This window comes from Mustela nigripes, chromosome 6 (assembly GCF_022355385.1).
Source record: "Mustela nigripes isolate SB6536 chromosome 6, MUSNIG.SB6536, whole genome shotgun sequence".
Classification (NCBI taxonomy): domain Eukaryota; kingdom Metazoa; phylum Chordata; class Mammalia; order Carnivora; family Mustelidae; genus Mustela; species Mustela nigripes.
Window position 1 is genome coordinate 6513755 of NC_081562.1, and position 16291 is coordinate 6530045.

A 16291-nucleotide genomic window follows, 5' to 3' on the forward strand; every position below is an offset into this window, starting at 1 on the left:
TGGGCGGGCGGACGGCAGGAGCACCAGGGACCGGTCTGGGCGGGCGGACGGCAGGAGCACCAGGGACCGGTCTGGGCGGGCGGACGGCAGGAGCACCAGGGACCGGTCTGGGTGCCCCACCCCACCCCATTGCCTTGTGCTGTTGGATCTATTTGTGGCCATTTACGAGGCCTGGCCTAGCTCGTCTCTGCTGGATCCTTTCCACGGTGCGGTCAGTGAGTGGCGGTTCGCAGCGGACCGGCCCAGCCCCCCACCGCCGGCCTGTAACCACAGAGACGAGCTGGGGTGTGCCGGTCGGGGCTGAGGGAGGGCCTGGAGGAGAGGGCTGGATTCTGGGATGCTGACGTGCCACACTTCTTTCTTTTCAGAAATGTTCCCACTGCCAGGAGGCAGGTGCCACCTTGGGCTGTTACAACAAAGGCTGTTCCTTCCGATACCACTACCCGTGTGCCATTGACGCAGGTAAGATGGGGCCACGGCCCTCGTCCAGAGCATCCTAAGGCCGGGACGGTCACTTTGACTCTCTCTGCCTTCTTTCCTTTATCATTCTTTTGCGTCTCTTCTGACCCCGTTCTGTGTGTGGTTCTACAGGAATGCAGAGAGGATAATAAAAAGGAGTGAAACAGGGTCATAATAACAGTTTTATTTGTATAATTCACACGTGATTCACTCTTCAGGTGTACAGTCCAGTGGGTTTGAGTTAGTACACTCACAGAGTCGTGCACCCGTCACCGCAGTCCATTTTAGGACATATTCGTCACCTCGTAAATTCCTACCCATTAGTGGCCACTCCCCCTCCACCCACCCAAGTCCCTGGCGACCACTGACCTACTTCATATCTTGATGGATTTGCCTGCTCTGGGCACTTCCTGTAAGTGGGATCGCACAGTAGGTGTTCCTTAGGACGCCGGCATCTGTGGCTTCACGTCGCGCTTTTCCAGGTTCGTCCGTGTTGCAGCAGACATCAGGCTTCATTTTTATTGTCCAACAGTGTCTCGGGCACGCCATACGTTACAGACCGCTCATCAGTCCGTGCACGTTGAGATTGTTTTCTCCTTTTTGATTATTATGAATAATGCTGCAGTGCACACTCCCAAGTCTTTCTGTAGATCGAATGTTTTCACTTCCTTTGGGTTTAAACCTGGGAGTGGAATTACTGGGTCGTGTGGTAACTGCAGCAGGACGGTCAGACTTTCCCCACGTGACTTTCCCATCCTTCCAGCAGAGTAGGAGGGCTTCGGTCTCCACATCCTCCCCGGCGCCTGCCGTTACCTGCCTCTTGTGTCCCCGCCACCCCAGCATCTCATGGTGATTGGAGCATTTCCCTGGTGGCTGATGACGGCTGGTGTCTGCGTGAAGTTCAGTTCATCCATTTTTTTCTTTTGTTGTTTTTGCTTTTCATGGCCTGTTCCTTTTCCTTACGTCTAAGAAACTGTTGCCTAATCCAAAAAATCACAAAGATTTATGCCTGTGTTTTCTCCTCGCAGAACTTGTCTCTTACATGGGTCTTTGATCCACTTTGAGTTAATTTTTATATATGGTATGAAATAGGACTCCAGTTCCCTCTTTTTTTTTTTTTTTTTAAGACTTTATTTGACAGAGACAGAGCAGAAGCAAGGGGAAGCAGCAGGCAGAGGGAAAGGGAGGAGCAGGCTTCCCGCCGAGCAGGGAGCCTGATGTGGGACGCAATCCCAGGAAGCTGGGATCGTGACCTGAGCTGAAGGCAGACGCTTAACCCGCTGAGCCACCCAGGCGCCCACTTCACTCTTTTGTACGTGGATTCCAGTGTCTTAGGGCCATTTGTAGAAAAGATTACTTTTTCCTCATTGAATGATCTCGGGACCTTTGTCAAAAACCAGTGGACCATAGGTGTGTGGGCTGATTTCTGAACTTTGTCCAGTCCCACACTGTCTTGATTACTGGAACTCTGTAGTAGATTCTGAAATTGGAAAGTATGAGTATTCTGAATATTCCTTTTGTCAAGATTGTTTTGGCTGTTCTGGGTCCTTGGCTACTTCATATGAATTTTAAGATCAGCTGGTCTGTTTCTATTTAAAAAAAAAAAACAAACAAACCAAACAGCAATTAAAACTCTAACGATTGCACTGAGTCTGCAGGTGCAGCAGGGCAGTCTTACCATCGTAACAAAGTCTTCCAGCCCATGGCCAGGCAGCGTCTCTGCCTTTGTCTCATTCTTGAATTTCAATCAACAGCGTTTTGTAGTTTTCAGAGTGTAAGTTTTGCGCCTGTTCATTAAACTTGTTCTGAAGTATTTTATTATTTTTAGTGTGATTGTGAATGCGGTTGTTTTCCTAATTTAGTTTTCAGATGGTTTGTTGTGAACATATAGAAAAACAATTGATTTCGTGTATTGATCTTGTATCCTGCAGCTTTGCTCAGCTCATTGATTAGTTCTAATAGTTTTTTAATGGATTTCTATGTACAAGATATGTCATCTGCAAATGGGTAGTTTCACTTCTTTTCCAGTCAGATGCCTTTCATTTCTTTTTCTTGCCTAATTGTCTTGGCTAGAACTTCTCACATAACGCTGGGTAGCCGCGGCAAGAGCTGACATCCTTGTCTTGTTTCTGACCCAGTAAGTGTGGTGATAGCTGGGCGGGGGGGGGGGGGTTCACAGATGTTCTTGACGCAGCTGAGGAAGTTCCCTGTCTTCCTGCTTTGCTGAGTGTTTTTATCTCTCAACCACGGCTTTTGCATCCTACCATCTTTTCCCTGTCTGTTGAGATGATCAGAGTAGTGTTTCGCAGTATCATGACTGTTGAAAGAAGGGGATACTCTTGTCCATAAAGTTCCATCCAGTGAATGAATGATGGGGAACCCTTAAATTTTGACTTTGAGCTTTAGCCTCAGAATGTCCTCTCTCCCCGTCTAGAGTCTTACCCTTTCAGTGGACGTTTTCACCAGTTCCTTTCTGAGCACATGTCTCCCCTCACCGGCCCTCCTAGTACTTTCATTCAGGAAGGAGGGGGAGAAGGATAGGGAACATCAGCGAGGGTCCAGCCAGTGGCAGGGAGCAGGTTACCGCTAAGTGCTTGAGAGAGAAGCGGGGAGGGCTTGGCCGTCCAGGTGTGGGAAGCAGGTACAGGGGCGTAAGCTCAGAGTGGGATCTGACAGGTGGGAGAGGGGAGTCCGGGTTCATCCAGGCCACCCTTCCTTCCCGGGAAGTCACTCGAGCTACATGTCCTTCTTGTTCCTCCTTTCCCTGCCTTTCTGTTCTCTTTCAAAGTTTCCATAGGAGGCACAGCTGAAGGACTGGAAAAATACAGAAAGATAACGCTTAGTACGCCACAGTTCGATTCTCACAAAAGTGTGTGTTTGCACTTGCTGAAGAGCAGACGGTGGCCAGGGCGCTGTATGGCCAGAGGGAGTAAGAAGAGAGCCTTGAAATGTCAGTTCAGGGAGTTTGGGTTTTAGTCTGTCCCTTTCCGCTCTCTTTCTTCCCCAACATGTTTCTGCGCTGCGTCTGAGCTGTAATTCACCGAGTCGTGGTCTGGCACATTCCATCATGCAGCCGCTCTGTCCTCTCTCTCACACACTCTTCCTCGCTCTCAACAGCCAGCCCTTGCCATTTCTCTTTTTCATGGCATTGCCCTGAATTCTTTTTTCTAGTTTAAACTTCATGATATTTTTTTAAAGATTTTATTTATTTACTTGATAGACAGAGATCACAAGTAGGCAGAGAAGCAGGCGGGGGGTCGGGGGAAGCAGGCTCCCTGCTGAGCAGAGAGCCCGACTCCATCCCAGGACCATGGGATCATGACCTGAGCCAAAGGCAGAGGCTTTAACCCACTGAGCCACCCAGGCGCCCCTAAGCCTCATGATTTTTTTTTTTTTAAAGATTTTATTTATTAATTTGACAGAGAGAAATCACAAGTAGACAGAGAGGCAGCCAGAGAGAGAGAGAGGGAAGCAGGCTCTCTGCCGAGCAGAGAGCCCGATGCGGGACTCGATCCCAGGACTCCGAGATCATGACCCGAGCCGAAGGCAGCGGCTTAACCCACTGAGCCACCCAGGCGCCCCAGCCTCATGATTTTTATTTATTTATTTTTTTTTTAATAAAGATTTTATTTATTTATTTGACAGAGAGAGATCACAAGTAGGCAGAGAGGCAGGCAGAGAGAGAGGAGGAAGCAGGCTCCCTGCTGAGCAGAGAGCCCGATGCGGGGCTCGATCCCAGGACCCTGAGATCATGACCTGAGCCGAAGGCAGCGGCGTAACCCACTGAGCCACCCAGGCGCCCCCAGCCTCATGATTTTTAAATGAAGATGTTTAAGTATTGAGTTTGTAGCAGTTATTTATAATTTTATGCAAGGCTTGGCTCTCGCAGTCAGCGGCCTGATAAGAGGTGGTCTGCACTGAGGCTTTGCTCAGAAACATCCGGTGAGCGGCAGGCAGGTAACCTCATCTCGTCCGCTGCCCCCTTCCCCCTGTGAGTGCACCCCCATCTGCATAATGGGGCACCAGCCAGTTTGGGGACCAGGCTCCTGGCAGTTTCTTGAGGGATTCACAGTGCTGCTCAGGAGGAGCCTCTGCCGCGACAGGAGTGTTCAGGATCCGCGCACTCCAGCACAGTCGCCACAAGCCTTGTGTACCACTGAGTGTTTCAAGTGTGGCTCTTTGGGAATGAGGGACTGAATTTTTGTTTGACTTTGTTGTATTTAAACTTAATTATCTGTCCGAGTGTGGCTAGGAGCTGGAAAGCACGGGTTTAGCCCCACCTTGATCAAGCTCAGGCCGTGGGGATGGGGTTCTCGGGGAAATGCATGGGGCTCTGCCTACCCTCCAGAGAGAGCTTGCTCAGTCAGCCGCTTACCGGTGAGGGTTAGTAAGCCCTGTTGGTCACTCTCTGTCTGCGCCTGTCTTGTGTGGCCTGCCCAAGTGACTGGGTCACATGTGTATTTGGCAGAAGTTGGTAGCCAAGTATCCAGTGAGAGGAAGGCTGCCTGGGTCGGAGGGGTGCGGGCTCAGGCAGGCCCTCAGCCCCCCGGCTTTGCTGCCCCAGCGGCTGCCTGCTCTGCTGCTCCATCTAGAAATACAGGACCAAGGAAGTAGCACTACAAGGTGACTGTGTCTTGGGCATTTATCAATCTTTCTGATGCCCGGAGTCCCAGTGACCCAGAAGTCTGAACTGCTCTGTGGGACGGATGCTTATGTTTAGGGTCTTCTCGGGAGTTCTCTTCTTGATACCATGGATCTTGTGTCCAGGAAGGGTGTTCATTGATTGACATCCTAAATAAATAAATGAGTCCCTGAGTTTGAGAGCTCCTCATCTCTGCGTGGAGTAAGGAACAGATTAAATGTCCATCTTTGCTCTGCTGCTAACCGCCCAAACCTCAGGGAGCTGTTCAAGTCTCAGGGGGAACTCTAACTGCTGGGGCAGCTCCATGGAAACAGGATCGTTTCCGCTGAGGGTCTGTGGCTGCTGCAGCCCCCCCACCCCCGGCCTGTTCCTGCATTCGTGACGTCACGGTCAGCCGCCCCATGCTGCGCAGGTCGCAGGGGCAGACTGTGGCTTGGGGAAATGAAGTGACAGGAACGTGAGCCCTGGTTCTAAAAACGTGATGTATTCGTGCAACGAGCCACAGCAATCAAGACCAAAGGAAAAAAGAGCCACAGCCACATGTTAGTAAGTACTGTGCACGAGGAATGCAGCCTGGAGGGGTTTCTCTTACCCTCAGGAGGAGGCCCAGCGGGGACGCGCTCTCTGCAGCCACCCCTGCTGCTCACTGCAGACTCTGATGTGGACGCGGTGGGTTCAGGCCCCCTGGGGTTATAAAAGGACTGGTGTCCGGCCCTTTCCCGGAGAGGCCTCCGCTCTGCACCCCAGGACCAGTGCCTGGGCTTGACTGGCTCTGATGGTCCCCTCGCAGGTCCCTAAGTCCCAGGGTGATCAGGCCAATCTAAGCACCAGCCGTAGCTCTGGGAGAGTTTGCAGACGAGCTGGAGACGGCGGGCGGCGGGGGGCTGGCAGGTCCGAGCCCAGCAGCCCTCCCCTCTCCCATCTCCCCCGCCTCGAGCTTAGTGCCTCCGGCCCAGGGAAGGTGTGGCCGCACGCGGGTGCAGGCAGCTCCGAGTCTCTTGTTGTGAGGAGAGCGGTGAGGTCCACTGTGCAGTTCAGAGAAGTGCAGGGAGGGGAGTGCATCCTCCGCCGGGTGTGATGTGCGCGTCAGGAGCCGTCTGGTGGACAGGACAACCCTGTGAGTCGTTCCCAGCAGGTGTGATGCCCCAGCACGCCGTTTCCTTGACTTCACTGTATGGAAGTGCTGACCGGCCCTCCGGCCAGTGTGGGATATGGCCAGAGGCTTGAGGAAATCCCAGCGCCAGGCGGGCCAGCTGTGTAGGGCAGGCGCCCGTTCAGTTACCTCGGGCGGGGCCCCACCGAGCCTCTCACCGCTCTTGTGCTCCTCGCAGCAAGGCCGGGGTCAGGGCAGCCAAGCAGGGGCTCCCTGGGCCCTTGCGGGTGGCTAAGCTCTCTGGCCACGGTTCTCGCCCTGCCAGGAGCGTGAGTTGCGGTTCCTGATGGCTGCGGACACGTCGAGGACGGATGGGAGCCCTGGTCTGCAGTCTTGTGCTGGAGGCCCTCATCCGAGGTGGCCGTGGTCTCTGGCAGATTTGTTTAGGAGACTCCCCTTTCCAGAAGTGCCTGACGTTAGCTCCAGTTGCCTTCGGTGCACACTTACGTTGTCTTACTTCTTTTCTGCTTTCTAACTTAGAGGGAGCATGTCTCCTAACTTCAGACGAGTTTCACTAATGGTCGGTCACAGCTGGCCGCTCCTCCGTGGCTGGGCGGGGAGCTGAGCCACCGCTGCCTTTTCCATGGCACCTTTTCCAGCTAATGCGGTCCCCCCTTCTCATTTCTCTGATGCCCTGTGGCATAAAGGTGGCTGAGCCCCACAGGGGCTCTGCGGTTTCTCTGGCCCAGACTAGAGACTGCCAGCAAGCAGTGCTGCCAAAGCCCAGGTAAGGAGCGAGTGCTTCCTGCGCTCCGGTCGCCTGGCCCCTGCTGTTCATAAGCTCTCCGGCAGATTGGAGCAGCAGGGGCCTTGGTCACGCCATGTACTTGTGGGTTTTAAATTAACACATTTCATTTACTGCCATGCTATTTGCTTGCGGGGGGGAGGGCTTGGGGGTTAGCTGGACTTGCTGGGCTCCTGTGCCTGGAGGCCGGCCCTGGGGGCAGAGAGGCCGCCTTCCCACTGCTGGGTATTCAGGGGCTCCAGAGGGAGGCCACGATGGGACAGGCCCAGCCCAGTTATGAAAGGGTCTTTTTCCATTTGTTTAAGATACAAAGGACCTCAGAAGTTCTCGTTTGTGTGTTCCCTTGCTTATTCCTCTATCCTGTGAAATCTGCGGATACACAGGCTGCTAATCCGGACCTCAGTTTAAACCGGAGTTAAATCGTATATTTAACAAGGCTAAGTACCATGGCTGCTTCCCGCCACGGTGCCCGGGAGCTCTCTGAGAATGTGTGATCAATATTTATTAACATTCTGCCACCGCATCTTGCACCAGTGACCTGGCTGTCGCCCTCCGGGAGCTGCGGTGTGCAGAGTGAATTCATTAATTAGATTTCCTCGCCCTGCTCCACACACCACCCTTGTGCCACGGAGCTCAGCACACCTGGAGGCAGACGCGTGTCCTTGCTGTCAGCGAGGATGCTGTCACCACGTTAAAAGTTGGAATGAATCATTTTCCTTCAAGGATTAGTAACCCCCTCATGGGATTTCATTTTCCCCTGAAGCATTTAGTGTGGATTATGTGGCTCATGTTGGGAACTTCTCCCGTGTCTCCATGGGTCGTCCGGCAAAGGTGGCAGCCGGGCTCTGGACGGAGGAGAGAGGTGCCCCCAGGTGTGTGGTGTTGCTATGAGGAAGCTTTGGCTCGGGCCTGCTGGAACGGGCTTAGCCGAGAATCAGGGATTTTAAAAATAACATTTATTGGAGATGGTTTCTGTTAGTGTAATTGTGGAAATACATAAAAAAATAATAATAATAAAGTCACCTATAGTCTTGCTAGCCAAAGAGAACCACGGGGTAAGTTTCCTTTGTCTTGTTTTTCGTGCACATAACACATTTTGATAAAACGAGGACTGTACTTCTATATTACGTAAACTGGTTTTCAGGCCATTCTGTGTCATGAGTGTTTCCCCGTACCATTAACTGTTGTGAAGCATTAAAATGTTAAGGGACTGATGCTCCCATCATGTTGCAGTACCGTAGTTCATTTGGGGGCGTCTCTGATGTTTCAGAAATCACAGTGTGGGGGCCTCTTACCTCCCTGTCTGACACTGTCAGTCCTGGCTAGTGTGGCCCCCCTCACCCCGGGCTGTACCACCCGCCGGCTTGGTCTGACTGTGCCTATCTGTCTTACAGATTGTTTGCTCCATGAGGAGAACTTCTCGGTGAGGTGCCCCAAGCACAAGGTGAGTCAGTGCACGTGGCCCCCGCAGGCCTGGGGCGGGGGTGTTCCTCACGGTCTACAGACCATACACAGGAGGCCGCCGCCTGCTCTTGGCCCTGAGAGAGTGGAGAGGCCCGGTGCTGGAGGGAGCCCTGCACCCCAGGGTGGCCCCCACGTGCTGTGGTGGGAGTCTGGGAGAACCGTGGGGGAGCGGAAGGTATTTGTGGATTGTTAAGAGAAATTCAAAGAGCAAACTCAATACAAGCTGATTTCCATTTTAGTTTAGTGGACCCCCAGTTCCCAGTTGGCACGAGGTAAGCCCGTAGGCCTTGATACATAATCAGAGGCATTTTCCCCGACTAAAAGAAATAAGAATTGACCCCACGGTTCTGCAGGAGAAACTCAGGCCTTTCTAGGCTTGACCTCAGCAGAAGTGACCGGTGGTGCAGCTGGTGGGGGCTGCCGCCTGATTTCCCCAGTAATTCAAGAGGTGGTCTGTTGGTGTGACCCTTTCTATGAAAGGATGGAAGATAAGGGGCGCCTGGGCTGTCGCTGACCTAGCACGTGGGGCAGGGAGGGTCTGAGAAGGCAGCCCCGCCAAGGATGGGGGCCGCCCAGCTGGTCTGGCGCCACCTGGCGTTTACTGTGGCGGTTGCGCTCCTCTGGCTGAGGTCACACTGACACCTGGTGGTCATGGGTCGCTCCCAGGCCCCGTGCTCCAACTGGGGCCAAACATGAGCCTGAAAAGCGGTCCTCCTGAGGGGTCTGCCCCCAAAACGCGTCGGAAAGATGCTCGCTTATGCTTCTCTTTAAAAATTATTTTCAGAGATGGACCACAGGATCTTATAGTATTCTCTTTTAATTTACATGTTTTTAGTTTTAAAACTTCTCTTTTTTAATGGTCACATTTTGCCTTGGAAAACCCTGTCTGAATATCTCCTGTTTGTCATTCAATACTGACTCTCTGCTTTTTCTTTCCTTTTCCGTGTGCCATTCCTCTCCTCGCCTCTGCCCTCCCTGACCCCCGCACTGTTCTTCTGTCCCTCCTGTCTCGTCTCCTTGGCTTTGCCGGCGGCAGCCTCCCCTCCCGTTCCCCCTCCCCCCACTGCAGAACAAGACAGCGAAAGGCAGCCTCAGCACAGAGCAGTCGGAGCGGGGGTGAGGGGGGCAGTGTGCTCGTGGGAGTGGAAAGTACAGCAAGCACAGGTGAGTCGGGGCCGCACCCCTGCCAGAGTCCCAGTGGGTGTCGCGGCCTCTGCCCTCCTGCTTGCCCCAGGCCAGGCTGCGCCACCGGCCTCTAACCGCGTGAATTGCCGAAACCGGGTGGATTGAGTGTTTCTCCGACTGTCATTGAGCTCCCAGGAATGCCCGTGGAGACATGTTTGAGGCTGAGTTCACGGTGACTGAGCGGAGGTCAGGCTTGTGTGTGGCGCTCTCGAAGGCTTCTGGGACAGAGCCCGCCAGCAGCCCACCCTCTGTCCCCGGCTCAGAAATGCTTCTAGCCAGTGGGCTGTCCTTTCCAGTTTACTCCCTATCTGTAAAGCTTGTGGTGGCTCTTCTTTGAAAAGCAAAACATTCCTCAGTTTTGTTCTTTGAAATCTTTTCCCCAAAGTACTATGATGGACTCCTCTGCACAGAAGTACAAAGGGAAGGGAAATCCCCTCAAAGATTTAGGGGACTTTAGCATCCGATTTTACTCTTAAAAAAAACTCAAGAGATTGAGCTGTGCTTTTTGTGAGTGTGTCTGGGCTTGTGGTCAGGGCAGCGGCAGCGCGCGTCTGTAGAAGCGGGATTAGTGGACTGACGTCCCCAGAGGCAGCACGCCTCCCCTGCTCCCTGCTTGCTCGGCCCTGCCCCTCCCCCCAACAGAGTCATGAGGGTTGAAGAAAATAGACCATAAAGAGAAAAAAAAAAAAGAAAGAGAAGAAAAAGAAAAGCCAAGATGTAACTTGAAGCACTTGGTCCTCGGGGATGGGGTGGGGGGACCAGTTGTCTCAGAAACATTCATTAAGGGATTATTTCTCTACAAGTGAAGGGCTTCTGTGTTTACTCCAGGCGCCCGAGAGCCACACACAGACGTGCTAGAGTCCACGGCACGTTCCCTCCCCGTGACAACCAGCAGGTTCCACCTTGCTCTGCAATACCTACCAGTCACTTGAGGAGAAAATAATTCCTCTCAGACGGTTGCACTTTTTCTCCTTTGAGAAGTCCTCTGTTTCTTCGGAGGGTCCCAGTGCTGAATTCCAGAGAAGCCCGCTGTGCTCTGCTGTGTGAGGCCGTGGGGCCGTAGAGAGGCCTGTCCGGCTTTCTCCAGGGGGGCTGTCGAGTAAGGCCTCTGCGGTCGTGCCTTTCTTTTCTCTCTTCCTCTTCCAAGACAGGGGTTGGGAGTGGAAGGGCAGGTGGTCGGGTCCCAGGAGTCCAATGAGTGAGCTGGGAGCAGCAGCGGCCACTGGATTTCCGGAACACACCGGGGCCCGCCGGCTCCTGCACGCCTTTCCCCCAAGCAGCCCTCAGCGCACAACAGCAGTCTGGACGGTTCTCCAGCATGTTTCTCTTGGCCTTTGTTTCGTGCCGGGGCTCTGCCTTCCTCCCGTCAATTCCTCTGGCTGATGGGTAGAGCCGTGTGCTGTGGGGGCCGCAAGGAACATTCCTGACAGTGTCCTGGCGACCCAGTCAGGGAAGGAACCATTTGTTGTCACGTGCCGTTGTTTTCGTCCTGCCGTTCCAGCCCGTGTTTACGGGGGAGACTGAGCCACGGCCCTGCGTGGCAGACCTCCGGCGGGGAATTTTAATTCCATTCATCCTCTCCTTCCTCTCCTCCCAGCCTTGCGCGCTGCCAGCCCTCAGCCCCCAAGCGGAGCAGTGAGCTTCGTCGTCCAGATCTCAGTCAGTGTGGGCAGGAGTCCCCGTGCGTACAGGAGACCCCGCCTCGCCGAGCGGTCACGCGGCCGACCCGTCGGTGTGGGGTGGTTTCTCGTCTGTTGAGGTCCGACCGTCCACCTCTTGGAGGGAAGGGGTGGACATAGGCTGCATCCAGTCATGTCCACCTGAAAGGATTTTCTCCGTGTGCCATCCCCAGGGCGGGACCCTTGTCCTGTTTCTCGGTCCAGCTGCCCCATTGTGAGTGGTGGCCCTCGGCAGACTGTACAGGAGCCCCAGGGATTGGGACAGAGAACATTTCATCTTGGGGTCCGTTCTAGGGACAGAGAGCTACTGTCATTGGGTGCCCTGACATGGCAGGGAGGGGACATGAGTACCTGGGTCCTGCTTCTCGGGGCCCCGTTTTCTCATACAGTAAGAGCTGTGTAACCGGGGGCACTTCCTGTTTTTGCTTCTGTTTCTTCGGTAAAGAGAGGAACAGCGATGGCCAGCCTGAGGACTCAGTTAAGAAACATCTCCAAGGTGTCCGTGTGGCCTAGCATGGGGTACAGCTCGTGCAGGTCCTGGGGCCCTGCAGGAGCCGGAGGGGTCAAGGCCGAAGGCTGGACCCTGCTGCCACCCTGCCTGGTGGAAAACTGGGGGCTGGGAGATGGGAGATTGAGTCCCCCCAGCCTCCAGCAGCATATGAGGTCCCTGCACTTGGCCCTCAGCAGACCAGCCGTGCCAGACAGGAAAAGTCTTTGGGCCGCCGTCCACACAGCAGGCTGCCGCTTGCGCGTTTCTGGGCGTGAGGAAGCCGCGGGAGGCCTGTGGGCGCCCACCTTCTCCCTGTGCCGACTGCTGATGCCTCCGCCAGGGCCTGTGGGCATGTCTGGCGAGCTGCTCAGAGGCGGGACTTCTCCCTGTGGGCTCTGGCACATGCCATTCCCTGGGCCTGGTCCCCTGCCTCCCATCTTCCATGACAGGCTCCCTCTCCTCTCTGGGTCTCAGCTGCAGAGGCCTTCCCTTCTGGGTCCCTGTCGGGCTCCTTTGCACGCCGCAGCTCTCCTGTGCCAATTTGGAATCATTCATTTGTTTGCTTTGTGCATCTCCACCAGCCTGTGCACGCAGTGAGGACAGGAACCGTGTCTGGCTCCGGCTTCTCTGCTCTAACCTGGAGCGCACACGTGGCGGGGCCAGCCGAGTGCATGGGAGAGGGCGTGCCCTGCAGAGCAGCATGTGCTCGTCACCCTGTCTGTGCCTGGAGAGGTGCGGACGACGGTCTCACCGCACAGCCGCATCCCTGCAGGAGGCTACCGGCCGGGCGGGGAGGACGTGGTGGATTCTTGCTGCGCTGGGAGAAGGCAGGAGGCGGCCCCGCCAGGTTCAGGCTGTGGAGGGGCCGCTGAAAGCCACGGAAGGTGGGAGCGTGACAAAGGTGAGCGAATCCTGGCAGGCTGTGGCCCCAGGTGAAACGCTCCTCACCGGCAGCTGGACATCGGGACGCCTTTTAAAGAGAGTGTTGAAAACCCACTGGCACGGAGTGGCTGCCCGCTCGCGGCGCTCTGGCCGGCTGCAGCTGGCCCGCGTCCGCCAGCCGAGTCCCACGCAGTCGAACAGGACCACACGTGACTGAGGCTCGAAGGCAGAGTCCTGGGGGCCCGCGCAGAGGGCTTTGCTGGGTGGGAGCCCCAGACCCACCGCTCGGCAGCCCCGTGGCTTTGGGTCCCTCAGCTTCAGCTGTGTCTTCTCTGAGACCAGGGGCCGGGGGGGGGCGGTCTTTGAAACTCCTCACATAGAGCCTGGCACATGGATTTCCTTCCTAAGCTCCCTGTTGAAGGAACAGTGTTTGAGAAGTAACTGAGAAGTTAGGGTCCGCTGACCTTGAAGTTGTGTGACGTCAGACCCTGGGGAAAAGTCCCCTTAGGAAGGCTGGAAGACAGGGCCACAGCAGGGGGCGGCTGTCAAGACTGGAGCTTCCCAGGCTACCAGGCACACCCATGGACCGAGGTCGGCAGCCCACAGAGCGCCCCCAGCCGGGCAGGCCTGGGGTGCCAAGTGCGCTCCGTTCCCAGGTTGGGGCCAGGTTGGGCCTGCTCTCCTGAGTGGTTCATGGGTCGGGGGTACCGGCCCAACGCTGGCAAGCCTGGGAGAGGGCAAACCCTGCCCTGTCACCCACTCCACAAGCAGAGCCTTCCAAGGAGCGCCTGGACATCTGTCCTCTGTTCACGTGGTCCCACATCCCCAGCAAGATGTTGCCCCCCGGGTTGTTGCTTGAGGCTTCCTGTTGGCTCCGCCCTCATCCTCGCATCTCTGAGGGCTTTTGGTTGCTGGGGTAACATGGGGAGGCCGCTTCTGTCCCCTTTCCTGGCAAGCAGCCTTAACCCTAGGACAACCAGAGGGCAGGACCGGCGAGCCTCCCTGGGCTGGAGGCAGACTAGAGCGTGGGCCAGCAGGACTGGGGCGACTTCCAGGGAGGGTCCAGAGCCACCTACGGAACAGGGAAGCCAGGCTGTCACCATGGACATCGTGAGCATGGGGACAGTGTCCTGCTGTCTCTGCAGGTCTCCCCATGTGGTCATGTCTTACCCCAAGCAGTTATTGCGCCTCTTTGGTCCGGGCAGGTATACCTATGTGGGTGCTTTCAAATAGAAGGTTCGTAGCCCCTGCACACAGAGCAGCCTTCTGAACGACTTTGCCCGTTAGTAAGTTGTGTGAACCCAGGAAAGGGATGGTGCCGCCTGGGTTTTCCCCAGGGGTTATTCCCGAGGGCACCAGAAGGGGTCTGAGGCAGGAGGGAGCCCTCTGACTGGCAGGGAGCAGGTCGGGGGAGGCCGCCGCCCCTGCTTCTGCTCTGATTGTTCTGCCCCGACCCTTGCCAACCTCTGTGTCCCTCGGAGACCCCTGCACGCGTCGTGAGCCATGACGGACTCCAAGGAGGCCCGTGGTCCAACCCCACTGCCCCACTGGGTCATCGGGATTGCCTTTCTGAGCACAGAGCCTGGGCTGGAAGAGGAGCAAGTGCAGGGGACGCCTGGGGAGCCCCGGAGGAGGCCCTGCCGTCCAGTCGGAGCCGGCTGGAGAGTGTTCTTCGTGGAGTGTGAAGGATGCACTCTTGTCACCACGAGCAGCCGTGGCAGGTCCTGAGCTGGTTTTCCCACAGACTGCCTATGCGCTCAGCCGCCTCCGTGAGGACTGCTCCGGGCCACCAAAGTGCCGAGCCCCACGGGAGGCCCCCGGTGGGTCACCCCGAGAGCTGGAGGGTCGGGGAGCTCCTTCGTGGTCTCCGTTCCTGCCGCACACTGGGGAGGCTGCCATGCCGCGAGGGGCCCGGGGACCGCGGGCCACATCACTGCCGCCTTTCCTCGTGTGCCAGGGCCACGTGGTCTGCGCCACATGGTGGCTCCGCCACTGGTCCTGAGGGTCTGCCGCTGCTGGACCCCCAGAGGAAGGGCTGTCGGCCACGGGGCCGCACAGGATTCCCAGCACCCAGTGTCGGTTCTGTCTTGCAGGTGAGACTGTGGAGGTGAGAGGTGGTGGACACTCGCGATGGAAGGAACCGTCCTGCCGTGCGGCCCCGCCCTGCCCCGCCCGCCCCGCCAGCACCTCCTCCCCAAGTCCTTACATCACACCCAAACCGTGACACCACAGGAAAGAAAGACCCAAGAAGTTGGAATGGCTGTTTCCATGGACACAATCTCCATAGTGACAATGTGGGGGGAGGGGGAGGGGTGGGATGATGGGAAGGGGGGTGCAAAGGGAGGGATAAAAATATATATATATAAATCTATTTTTAGTCTGGAAAGACTTTGTTTAAATGAAAGGTGCGCTATCCCTTTTGATTCTATTTTAAAAATTCTCTAGTTAAAGAACTCCAAATTTGTTCCAATAACAGTGAAATTTAAGTGTGAAATTGAACAAGCTGGTCTCATAAGAGGCGGGGCGTGGCTTTGATCTTTAGCCCGTCTCACACCGGTTCAGAGAGCTGCAGACCCAGGGCTGGAAGAGCAGGCAAACCACACCAGAACTATCCTTTGTCATTAAGTTGTCTCAAAAGTGGGAAGGTTTGGGGCGGGGGGAGGGGGGATATGGGGGACGGTCCGTGTTTTCAAGAGTGGGGGAATGATGTTTAAACACAAAAATAAATTTTTTTCATTTCCAGAAACACTATTTATTTATTATTTTTAAAATTTTTATCTTTTTGGGGGGTGAAATTGGCAGATGTCCCGAGGTCACAGCTGTGTCCTAGATCACTGTGGCCAGTGAGACCCTCAAGCGCCCCACTAAGTGCGCGTGGCAGGCAGGGTCGGGGGTGGCCCGCCACGGGGCGCGTTCCTGGCAGCTGTGCCCTGCCCACCCCCACCCCCCACCCCAGGACGGAAGGACAGAACAGGAAATCTTGAGCTGTAGGAGTTGACACAGGGGAGGGACTGTGTCTGTCCAGTGTGATCAGTGTGGGTTACGCTGACCAGGAAACACCCAGTTAACCCTTTTTTCTTTTGCTTTCATTTTTATAAAGGAAAAGAGGGCCTGTCAGGTGAGCAGCCCCACGCTACATAGTTCTTTATGTTGTATTGTTTTGTTTTGTTTTGTAAATTGTATAATTTTTAAATATCTGAGTTTTAAAAAAAGAAGAAAAAAGTACAAAAAAAAATCTTGTTAAGGCCTTAAGAAGGGGTTAGTGCATCTTTCAGGGGTCACTCTGCCGTGGGGATAAAATAGCTGTTTCACAAACAGTTTTATTTAAAAAACAAAAAAATCAAAAAATAATAAACTTCATTTTAACCTTGTTTCGTTTTTTGTGTACTGTAAAGCAAACGCGCCTCTTCCTCCTCCCGCTCCAGCCCCCCAAGGTGGCTTTGCTCCACCGCAGAGAAGGCCTCCTGCCGCCCCCCCCACCCGCCCCACCCGCCCCCACCCGCAGCAGGGCCGGGAACCAGTCAAAACCCTGAGGCTCCTCCCTGCGGCTCCACCCGGGGTGGGTGGAGCTCACCAGTGTGTGGGGACGGGC

General features: G+C 55.2%; 1 protein-coding gene across 2 annotated transcripts in view; it reads left to right on the forward strand.

Annotated features, from left to right (window-relative positions):
* TCF20 (transcription factor 20) overlaps window positions 1–14902 on the forward strand; it is a 56054-nt gene extending 41152 nt beyond the window's left edge. Inside the window, exons 2-5 of one of the 2 annotated variants that reach the window (XM_059401875.1) lie at window positions 369–462; window positions 8394–8443; window positions 9500–9627; window positions 14793–14882. In XM_059401875.1, the coding sequence (XP_059257858.1) occupies window positions 369–462; window positions 8394–8443; window positions 9500–9583 (228 nt within the window). In that variant the 3' untranslated portion in view covers window positions 9584–9627; window positions 14793–14882. Of the gene's footprint in view, window positions 1–368; window positions 463–8393; window positions 8444–9499; window positions 9628–14792 lie in introns of both variants that reach the window. The other variant, XM_059401876.1, reaches the window with a different exon arrangement.
* The last annotated feature ends 1389 nt before the right edge of the window (window positions 14903–16291 follow it).